The sequence below is a fragment of the Arvicanthis niloticus genome, chromosome 4 (genome assembly GCF_011762505.2).
Source record: "Arvicanthis niloticus isolate mArvNil1 chromosome 4, mArvNil1.pat.X, whole genome shotgun sequence".
Taxonomy (NCBI): Eukaryota; Metazoa; Chordata; class Mammalia; order Rodentia; family Muridae; genus Arvicanthis; species Arvicanthis niloticus.
Window position 1 is genome coordinate 70756525 of NC_047661.1, and position 12107 is coordinate 70768631.

General features: G+C 40.8%; 1 protein-coding gene across 1 annotated transcript; it reads right to left on the minus strand.

Annotated features, from left to right (window-relative positions):
• Window positions 1-9324: 9324 nt before the first annotated feature.
• Window positions 9325-11410, minus strand: LOC117707216 (uncharacterized). Its single transcript, XM_034500639.2, has 2 exons — window positions 11253-11410; window positions 9325-10110 (listed from the first exon to the last, which is right to left on the minus strand). Exon 2 carries the CDS (start codon window positions 10089-10091, stop codon window positions 9633-9635), a length of 459 nt encoding a protein of 152 aa, XP_034356530.1. The 5' UTR covers window positions 10092-10110; window positions 11253-11410; the 3' UTR covers window positions 9325-9632.
• Window positions 11411-12107: the final 697 nt, after the last annotated feature.

Genomic DNA, 12107 nt, shown 5'->3' on the forward strand with positions numbered 1-12107 from the left:
TGGAGACAGGGGGCAAGGGGAGGAGGAATGGGATGAGGAACTATGGAAGGGGAGACCAGATGGGGGATAATCACTAGACTGTAAAAAAAGAATAATAAATATATAAATAAATAAAAATAAATAAAAATCTTTTAAAACGAAAAGATGTTTTCTTGGGATGAATGGGTTATGGCTGAAGGTTATTAATTCATTGATTGTTGCTACATATAAATACATGCATATACATATATTTCTAAATACAACCTACTAAGTCTGTATAACATTGGCTATATGCATATTTTGGGAACTTTCCATTGATACTGGATGATTAATTCTTGTGCTCTTCCCTTGGTAAGATTAATTTTCTCAGTTTCAAGATTCTCTAAATGCCTGTATTTCTTCGTGTAAAGTTGAGGCCTTGTGGCATTTTCCTCATTCTCCTTGACACGTCCTTTGTTGTTGTCCTTGTTCAGCTCACGTTTAGAGAGTCTTGTTAGTGAAACTGCATGGGTGTAGCTTCTGGTGTTTCTGGGAGACACAATCTCATACTAAACTCCTAGTGCTCTGGCTCTTAGAATTTTTCTGCACCTTCTACATTGTTACCTGAACACTATGAGTGGGATATGTTTTCTAGATCCACTGGGACTGTGCTCTACAACTCTACAGTCTGATTTGTTGTGATTTTTCTGTAATATTTTCCATCAGTTGCAAAGAGAAGTTTCCTTGAGAAGTAAAGACTGTACTTAACATAGGCATAAGAAAAGATAGTTGCCTTTTGATAGTGTTTACTGCAGATAATATTTTAAAAACAGTAGTAAACATTGTTCAGGAAGTCTCATCCAACAGTCTACTCAAGGCAAACAATATCACATTACAATAACTTAGTTACTCTTGAATTTTGTGAACACTTCTGCTGAAAAAATAAGAGAAAATCTAAAAAAAAAAAAAAAAAAAGTAATCTATGCCCTAACTTTAGATGCATAATTCCCAATGAAAAATCACAAGTGTAAAGAATATCATGTTGTTATAACTCCTCCAAAATTTTTAATTCATAGTAATGGCCTTTCATGTGGGTAAAGTAAATGAAATCAAAGACAATAAACTCGAAGGAGTAACAATAAGATATTTAAGAAATCAGAAAAAAATAAACTTCTGAACGAACCAGGAGGAAATATAAATAGGAAGCCAGTGCAAGATATAAAAGGGAAATTTGGGGGTTGCAAACATGGCTTGGTGATTAAGAACACCTGCTATTCTTCTAAATGACACAAGTTTGGTTTCCAGAACTTATGTCAAGTGCCTCATAACCACCCATAACTCCAGCTCCAAGGAATCCAACAGTCTTTTTTGGCTTCTCTGTGTATTCCCATGTATGTACACACACACACACACACACACACACACACACACACACACACAGACACAAACACACACACACACACACACACACACACACACACACACAGAGAGAGAGAGAGAGAGAGAGAGAGAGAGATGCACCCACATGTAAATAATAAAATCTAAATGAATTTTAAAATGAATTTGATAAAGAGATGGAAATACAGATGAAAGTGGGTTGGAAATGAAGAGATGGTTCAGTTGGTAAAGTGGTTGCTATGAAACCACAACAACCTGAGTTCAGATCCCCACCTTCCACGTACAAGCTGGGGATGCTGCTCCACAGGTATACTCCAAGCACTGGGTAAAAGAATAGGAGGATGACCAGAGCTTAGTGGTCAGTTTGTCTAGCTAATTATAAAGTTCAGTGAGAGACTTCCTTTCAAAAAATAAAGTTCGGAGTGACAAGATAGATACCTAACATTAACCATTGGGCTCTATATACATGTGAACATTTCTATATGAAAATACATATTAACACACTCATATACCACACATGCATACATGGATACAAAATAGTAAATAAATAAGAAGAAATGTTGATGAAAAAATAATTTTAATACAGAAAATGAAAAACAAAATAAGTAAAATAAAAAAATCTCTGGAAAGCTTCATAAGTAGAATGAATCAGAGAAAAGACATAATATCTAAGATTAAAGACAAAGAATTAGAACAGTTTTTTTTTTGCAAAGTCTAGCATAAATTAATAATAAGAAAAAAGGAACTTTCAAGATGTTTGGGAAACAGTGAAATAACTAAATCCAAGAATTATGAATGTAGAAGGAGAAGAATTTTATTGTGAAAGTAAAGAAAATATTTTCAGAAAAACCACAGCAGAAAATCCTCAAAATCTGATGAAAAGAGGGCAATCCAGTTATGGGAGACATATAGAACTATAAACAGACAACATCAAATATAACTTCCCTCATAATATTATAATACTAGTACTACAGTATAGTTTATCATAATACTAATAATATAACTACTAAGTATGCAGAACAAGGAAAGTAGATTAAATGTTACAAGAAAGAATGACTAAGTCATATGTAAAAGCAGGCCTATCAGGATACTATCAGGTTTTTTTTTTTTCCCAGAAACTTTAAAAGCCGTAGGGATTTGGAATGATGCATTTCAAGTTCTGAAAGATAACTGCTAACCCAAACTACTATGCACAATGAAAATATCTGTCATCATTGAAAGAAGTATAAATCTTTCCTTGATTAAAAACAAGCAAAACGAATTCATGACCAGTCAGTCAGCTTTACAGCAGAAAATTGAAGCAATCTTTCAGAGTGAAGAGGAAGAAAAGCACACATGAAGTCACAGAGTAAAATAAATCAGAGTTGTATAATAGTTAAGCAACAGAGGGATATGAAAACGGCAAATACTGTAACACCAACAAAATGGCAGGAATTGGTGTATACTTTTCAGTAGTAACTGACTATTCATGGTCTAAATTCTCTAATTAAACAATAAAAATAAGAATTCATTAAAAGGCAAGATCCATGTATATGTTGCCTCCAAGATGGGCACGTTCTCATAAGGGACAGACGGTACTGTGGGCTGAAAGGATGCCAACAGGAATTCTTGGACTGAGAAGCTCACGTAGGAACGACCAGCACATGCTGCTTTTGCAGAGAAATAGGTAAAAAAGAGTGATTTGCCACAACTAAATGTGTGTGAAAATGTCATAAGGAAACCTACAACTTTGTAAGCTAAGTTTAAAAACAAAACTAAACAAATCAGTGCCCAGCCTAAGGTAATAGGACTTATATGGTGTGTCCACCCAAGAAACTTGAGACTGCAAGGACTGTATTTGAAGACAGTACCAAAAGCAGCCACTAGCCACTAGCCACTAGCCACTAACCACTAGTCACTAGTCACTAGTCACTAGTCACTAGTCACTAGTCACTAGCCACTAGCTGTGAGTCATGTGTCAAAATGAAAATGATCATATTAGGTGAAGTAAGTAAGACAGAAAGACAAAATGTGTGGTGTTTTCTTACTCATGTGACTGCTCTGGAAAATAAGGTATGTGGTTATCAGATGAGGATGGAATTGAAAGCTAAAAGCACTGTCATTGAGCTCATTGTGAAGATGGCAAATATGAGGCCCAACTGCAGTACACAAGGCAAAAATTAAATGTTTGAGAGACACAACTCCCATGAAACATACTATAACACCCATATCAGAGTTATGTCATTGCCTCTATGAGACTCTCAAACTGGTCATCATGAAGCCCTTCCTGCTCTAGCAAGGACTGGAGAAGTGGCTCAGTGCTTAGGTGTTCTTTTAAAGGACCTGGATTTGATTCCCAGAACCCATATTGTGGCTCCCAGCCATATGCAATTCCAGTTCCAGTGATCCACCACTCTATTCTGGGTTTCCCAGAACAGCAGGTATATAGGTGATGTACAGTATTCATACAAACAAAATACCTATAGGTGTAAATTAATACAAAAGTTTGTTTTAAAAAATATGATATGTAGAAAGCAGTCCTTATTCATAATCCCAGTCTAACATGCAAGTATGGAATGGGATGAGAACAACCTTAGAAGGACTTGCAGGGTTTTATAGAAGCACACTCTGCCAAAGGCTTCCACAAGATTCCTAAGTATTTATAAGCATGGCTGTAGACATTAATGGTCACAAAAGTAGCTGGAGACACTAGCACAGAGGACCATGCGGGTCCACCCAGAGTGGGCTTATGTTACTTAGTAGATGGAGTTTATGACTTCCATTCTTCATTCATCCACACGGATATTAATGAAGTTTTCCTTCCTTCTTTTACTATACCACACTGCCCTGGTAATGAGGAAGAGATAGTTTGTAGATTTAATATCCTAATGTTTTGGTTTATGAAGACCTGATTCATAATAAGCTGATGTAAATGACTATGTATCATCCCAAATAGTGAGGTGGGGATAGAAGGTTGACTTCCTGCCATCACTTCTTTGGCAGAAGCTATGTTGTGAGAAAGATAAAGGGTGGTGGTGGAGTAATATACAAGTAATGAATAAAGGAGTGGGTTGTTAAAGGCTTTGACATACCCTTGATGTCTTGTGTTTCTTTTCTCTTTTAAGCACAGACATGATTTATACTCCAAATTTGATACACCTTCATAATACTACAAAAATGCATTGGTCCCAGTGGACAGTAGGCCCAGTGATGAAGATCACCTCTGGACTCCAGGAATAAGTTTTCCTGCCCATAAGTAGGCCTTTTCAAGTTCATATAGCAGTGTGAAGTGGAAAGACTTGGAAGGTGTTTAAAGTACACAGGGCAAGGAGCTCAAGTCACCTGGTTGACTGGGTAGAACAAAACTTCCTTGCCAATCCATAGGGCAGATGCTTCTGTCAAATGAATCATTCAGCAAAAGAATGGACTATCAACATTCAATGACTTGGACAACTTGAGGGTGCAGGCTGAGTCCAGTGAATACATAGAATGTTCCTGTCTTCATAGAAAGTCAGATCTGAGTCCAGGAAGAGTGTGTGACATGAGAAGTACAGATCGGATGAGCTGTGTACATTGGGAGCTGAACCCATCAACAAACAAATACCAAAGGAGGTCTAATAATAACCAAACCATCCAGACTGGCCACTTGGCTCTGGAGAAATATGTTGGATGGGTAAGTGTTAAACATAATCCAGAAAATGGACAGGGGGCAAAGGAAGAGCAGGAAAGGAAATGTGGTGTCAAGTAGAGGTGTAGGAAGATGCCTGTGGAGGAAGTTGTCTGTGAAGGAAGCTGACTATAGAGGAAGCTGACTAGGAAGGTGGTTGACACAGTTATCCACAGAAGATACGCCTAAACAGAGCTAAGGAGGATTCAGCCAGCAGTCTAGGATGAACTACCTCACACAAAGTTCTTGTATAAACCAAATACTGTGCTTTTTATTCAACACATATGGATGATATCAAACACAGCCTACGTGCCCCAAAGCCAGCTTCAGCCACCCGTGCCCAATTTTGCTGGGTAAAAGAGGCCCCTTGGGGTTGGGGAGATGGCTCCATGATTAACAGCTCTTTCTATTCTTGCAGAAAATCTATCTGGTTTTGGTTTTCAGCACCCACATGGTGTCTCAAAGCCATCTGAAGCTCCAGTTTCAGGGGATCTGCCACTCTCTTTTGATATCCTTTGGCACCAGATGCACATGTGGGGCATTTACATGTATGCAGTCAAACACTGCTACACTATATATGTTCAATAAAATAGATAAACCTAAAAATATTGTTAAAAGACACAAATTAATAGTGGAAAATAGAAAACAATTTATTTATTGTGTTCAAATTGGAAAGAGGGACAAAACCATGCAACACACCCCTGCCCCAAGTCTATCTGCCTTAAGTAATATTGAAGTTTAAATATCTGACCACAGATATGCCATCTAAGCAGGCCTGGTCAAAGTAGGTCCCTCATTGTCTAGGCTGTAATCTCAGGCTATTAAGTGTTAAGTTTTTAAAACTGTGTGAAATATTTTTCTGGAGAGGTTGTACCCCTGTCCAGGGCCTTTTCTTTTTCTCAGCATGAGATTCTTGGAGAAATTTCCATGTCTTTGGGGTAAATTTTTTAATATTCTGGTAGTCAGATTGAAAGACACAAATGAACCTTTACAATATTTTGTTTCTGCCAGGCTTGTCACCTGAGGACTTGTGGCCTTGCTAACAGCACTGATGTAACAATGAGGAGACCAAGATGCAGTCTTGAAAAGAGGAAACTGAACACTCAAGGTTTTATCTGGATAAGGAGCAGTAAACAAACCAGGATGTGAACCTGTAGGTCTTCTGTTATTCATCAAAAGGCAGCAACTACCCTCTACTGTTCAGATAAGGAATAACAGCCTCTGACAGTAGGAAAAGAGCTGTTCCTGCCCAGTGCCCTGTAATCTTGGGATTCCAGTTTCAAAAGTCAGGGAGTCAAACTAGAGTGGGGGGGGAGAGAGAGAGCGTGAGGGAGAGAGACGGGGTGTGAGAACGAGAAGGAGACGAAGAAGACGTAGAGGAGGAGGAGGAGGAGGAGGAGGAGGAGGAGGAGGAGGAGGAGGAGGAGGAGGAGGAGAGAGGAGAGGAAGAGAAAAGGAAGGAGAGAGGAAGAGAGAGAGAGGGAGAGAGAGGGAGAGATGGAGAGAGGAGAGAGAGGGAGAGGGAGAAAGGAGAGAGAGAGGGAGAGGAAGAAGGAAGGAGAATGAGAGGGAAAGAGGGACAGAGGGAGAGAGGGAGAGGGAGGAAGAGAGAGAAGGAGGGAGGGGAGGAGAGGGGGAGGAGAGTGGAGAGGAGGGGAGGAAGAACAAATCAACAGACTTAAAACCATGGCCCTACTATTTTCACCCTTGGGTTGATTTTCTGGAAAGTGCTTTGGGCCTTCAGAAAGAAACTTGCAGCGTTTTGTTTTATTTTGTTTTATTCTTCTCTCATATATTACACCATACTGTAGGAGGAGCTAAGGTGGGAAGAGTAAGGAAAGGAAGAGGAGGAGTAAGGGAAGAGGAGGAGAAGGAAGAGGAGGAGCTAAGGGAGAGACAGAGAATGAGAGAGGGGGCCATGGAGGCTGATGTTCACTTGTCTGTAGCAACAAAGGTAGTTGATATATCTAGGTTGGGTATTGGGTTACACCTCTGATTGTAAGGGCATCTTGTTATTGATCATTACTAAATATATAAGCCTTTGGATAATCTAAGCATTAGAGTCTCATTTTTCTACTGGGCCTGCATGGATGGCAGGATGGTGGTCTAGGAAATGTCCAGCCTTGTGGAGACAGCGTGGAAGATTGGCAGAGCCATCTCCCATGCTGGCGTCTCATGGGTGGCAGGGCTGGTGTTTCTGGCTGGCTATTTCTAGCTGTGGCATGCACGTGGCCTCTGGCCAGGCAACATGGCAGCTGAGCTAGCCAGACGCTGCAGCTTAGACAGTTGGCTTGACCGACGGCCACTTTTTAAAATAATTACAGCACCCTACCACAGTTTTCCTTCCCTCCTCTCCTTACAGTCTCTGTGACACACACCTTTCTGTCCTAGAACTACTTTTACATTTCCTTTTGTTTTGTACACAGATATGACTATATGTATTACATGCCATGGGATTTTATATGATCCTGATATGGTCCATGATTTTTTTCTGTGTGATTATTCTTACTTGATCATAGTATGATTACACATTTAGGCACGAGCAGCCAAGCATTTTCCATGGTGATGATGCCTCAGTCGCCTCAGCCTCATCCTTCATGTTGTGTATAATACTGAAATGTGTCAGGAATAACTGATTCTTAGTGGGGTTTAGAAGGTGTGCGAAGCATATTTTTTTTGTGTGTGTCTGTTTCTGGGTACTGAATGTACAGTTTCATCCATGCTAGTTACATACTCTATCACTAAACTATACCCCCCCCAAATAGTTTTCACTCATTTTTTCGAAGCTGGCCTGAATGAATTGATAATCATATTTGGATTTATAATCCTCCCAAAAGTGTGAAGAATTTGATTGATTTTGCTCAACCCTCAAAGTCGTTTTCCTTTATACCTCTGAAAGTTAGTGTTCTGGCCAGTGTCCTAACTCAAGGTCTGCCAACGACGACTGTTTCTAGAAACACTAATGGCATTTTCCATCATGGAAACAAGCCATAATTTAAAATTACCTCATGACACGTGCACATGTGATGTCATTGTATCTGCCAGATGGCCAGGTGCCCAATTTACAAATCCTTGGCAATCAATTTTTGTCTTTTGCTTCCCAAGTATCTCTAAGAATTTTCCAAATTTGGAGCCCCATGTACACCTCACAGGGACTACATGTCTACTGCTAGATACATCCCAGGGAACACTGAAGCCCCTCTGAAATTTCCCCTTGACTAAGTCAGTTTCATGAACACAGACCCTCTGATCATCGGAGAAACCTGAAAAAAGGGTCAGTAAAGTAGACCAGAGACACAAGCCATAGATTTGGGTTCAATAAATTAGAAATTTGATTTCTTGGTGACTGTTAGTAATTATCGATCCATGCCAGGTATCTGGAACATGAACTAGATACTTTGCAACACTCCCTTGTTCCAAAATTTTATATCCTACTAACTTACACTCAACTTTATGGGTTTTTTTTGTCTTATCTGCACTAAACTGTCTTCTGAAACCTGTTTACACTTTTCCTTGACCCTTTTCATTTAATGCATTTTCTCTTAAGTTTTATGTAGAGAATTAAAAAATACAAGGACAATGAATATAAATGTGAGGAAGAGAGAGGGGGATAAAAAGATGTTTACATGCATAGGACCATTTTTCTTAGGTTACTCTTAGGGCAGGCACCATCCTCAGTGAGCACTCAGTGGTACTCAAAGATGAATGACTGAAGTAATGTGGTTAGTGTATATGATGCATGATTTTGGAGATCTAACTATACGGAAATGTGTTTCAATGTCAGTGGGAAGGATTTGTCTTCTGTGTGTATTTGGTGGATACATGTTTGAGGTCAGAATATCAATTTTGGTACTATGTGTTGTGGATGTCCAAAAGGAAAGATGGCTAAAAAATAAAAATGCAGATTGAGTACACAAGCACTGTTTCTTTGAATCAGTTTTTAAGAGAATCAACTGACTAGAATAAGAACAATTCAGGGCAAAGATTTCACAGTAAGTGATGAGAAAAAATATGCAACAAATACCCTTGGATGTGATCCACCCAGGTTAAAGAAGATAACCTTTTGATTTCCCAAAGTAATATAACCAAGTGGCCTTGAATACTCTTGTACCAGTGTGTTCTATGTGTAACACACACACACACACACACACACACACACACACACACACACACAAACACACACACACCACATACTCAATCGCAAAATCAGGCATCTTTTAGCCATAGACCTACTGACCAGTTTTTGCCGTACAAGTTTCTGCTTCATACTGAGAAAGTAATGACAGTTCAGTCAGCCACTGATACACATACACAGCCATATATGGAGTTAAAATGTTTTTAATTGGGGCGGAAAGAATATCATCGAATATACACTTGTCTCACTCTCCACCCCCCTCCCCTTCAGATGAATCCTGAGCCATGGAAAAAATAGCCATTTTATGAGAATTTGGGCAATGTTAAGAGGCTCAGGAATCCTTGAGGATGAGAATGAGAGACAACTTCTTAGCAGGAAGGGATTAAGACTGAAGGTCACAGCATATGTAGCACAAGGCAATGGGACTCATAAGCAGGTTGGAAAGCAGCCTCAGCATCTGGTGATCAGGTCTTCAGGCATAGCTGTGTGGCAACATTACTTCTGCTTTGTCTTCTGCTGGTATGGTGATGGAGTGACAGTTGGGGGGCAGGGCTCAGGAACAACAGGGTGGCACGGCTCAGGTGCCTTGGGGTGGCAGGGCTCAGGAACCTTAGGCTGGCAGGGCTCTGGTGCCTTAGGCTGGCAGGGCTCTGGTGCCTTAGGCTGGCAGGGCTCTGGTGCCTTAGGGTGGCAGGGCTCTGGTGCCTTAGGGTGGCAGGGCTCAGGAACCTTAGGCTGGCAGGGCTCAGGCACCTTAGGCTGACAGGGCTCAGGCACCTTAGGCTGGCAGGGCTCTGGCACCTTGGGGTTGCAGGGCTCAGGAACAGGGTGGCAAGGCTCCTTGGTTTTGGGAGCACAAGGTTCCTGGGGTGGTGGTTGGCAAGGCTGTTTCACCTGCTGCTGGTGCAGCTGAGGGGGTACAGTGCAGGGTTGCTTCTGCTGGTGGGAACTCATGATTAGATAGCACTTGGTCCTGGAAAGAGAAAAGACAATTTAATGATTCACTGAAAAAGAAGGCAACCTCAACATCAAGTCAATTTGATTTCAGGCCCCTTTAGAGAAAAGAGCCTCTCTCCATGCTGACTTCTACACTTGAAAATAAAACATGGGGTGATAATTTCTGGACTTTTTAAAGATTATGAGCCAGAGTGGTTTGCTCTGGTCCATCTCAGTGGGTTGTCTTCTTACGTGCTTTCTCCCTGGTCGTGTTATTTACCTAGTTGAAGAAGCTCCAAGGCATAAATGAAGAGAGAAAAGAATGACATATGCATATAAAAATCTTCTGCTAAACCCTATACTAACCAAAATATTAATAATACTTTTTAAAAAGCAATAAAGTGTCTCAAAAAAGCTGGCTTCTGAGAGGCTTGTGAACCTACACACCAGGATGTCTGGAAAGTGGTGTCACCCAAAAGCAGCTGCATACCAACCTCCTTGTCAAAAAAGTCTCAGTATGTCTTACAGAATGGCTGCCTGTTAGTCCGTGGCCATATGCTTTTGCTTTTTAGTTTATGCCCTCATGGTTTCTTACAGAGTTCCTCCATTTCCATCTCTGCTTATCAAATGGTTTTCCATCATAGTTCATGGTATGTGCTACCACTAAGGCACTGTCCTTGAGCCATGCCTCCCCGTCACAGTCCCGCCCCACCATGACTTCTTTCACTAGCACTGTCTATGCATGGCATTTCAATTGCACATGCCACCTTCTCTGCCAGACTACAAGTATGGTATGTTTCATATTGGCCGAAAAGTTGCCTTAGCAGATCCTTTTAATAAATTAAATGTCTATATTGATGTTCCTACCAGTAAGAACTGCAGTAACTCTGAAAGCTGTCTGGACCTAAACCTTAGCCTGTATCCAGTGTGAATTTTGTGAACATTTGAGTGGATCCTTCCTTCCCCTGCCCTGATCTCTGATTCCATGGCTGTCTATTAAAGTGACCAACCGAACCATCTCTCAAGTTCTCAGACTCAAACTGTGCTATAATTTAAGAAAACAATGCTACTGTTTTCTTTCAGAAACACCCCACATCAACTCTGTCATAGACATTGGCTTTGTACAGTTTTCCATAGTGAAAAGTAAGAATTTCAAATCAGTTGCAAGCAGAGACTTACCTAATACTCAGAGAAGAGCAGGCTCTCTGTTAGCGTGGATTCTGTGTGAAGGCAATGGGTGAAGCTGGCTTTTTATAAGAACACCTCCAGGAAACAGACTTGCCCCAGATGCTCTGTTTTCCTTTCTTACCAGTCACCTGTGACTCACCCTCCTTCCCTAGTTCACCCTCTGACTCAGATTTTGTGATGGAAACCACCCAGCTGATATAATGACACTGACAGTTTGACAATGATGTCACCTGGGTTCCCTGTCACCCTCCTCCTCAAGCCCAGGTGTCACGCTTGTGTTGTGAGAAGGTTAATGAGCTGGCCTGGAGGAGGGTTGAAGTGGTCCTGACACCTGCTGTCTTCCTTAAGTTGACTGATCCTGGTATTCTGTATGGCAGAATACTGTGTGCATGTAAACAAGTAAAGCAAAAAGAAAAGGGGAAATGAGGTGGGTGCTTGCTATCTCTTAGTGAAGGTGTGTGCTGGAAATACAGAAATAATGGATTATAAACTCTGCTAACTGTGTGGATGATTCAGAACTTTATGCACATTTCTTACATTTTCTCCCAACTCCATGAAACTATACACATTAAAAAATTACGTGCATACCTTCCCCAGCCCCACCCCTTTCTAGCTGGTCCCTAACCTGGGAAAACCTGCTTTGCTTCCTTACCACACCTTCCTCCTCTCCCCACAACCTGTTTCTGAAATTTCAAACTGCTAAAGCTGATCAGCTGATCAGCCTTCCAGGGTAACCTTTTCTCCCACTCCACCCAACCATCTGCATGTGGCTGCTTCCTCTTTTCTAGCCCAGTTGAATTCTTCCCCACACCTGAAAATCTGGAACCAACTTCATCCTAGGGACAA

Bases quoted from the DNA above. Each gene is read 5' to 3' on its own strand.
- LOC117707216 (XM_034500639.2), bottom strand. From the start codon at position 10,091: ATGAGTTCCCACCAGCAGAAGCAACCCTGCACTGTACCCCCTCAGCTG.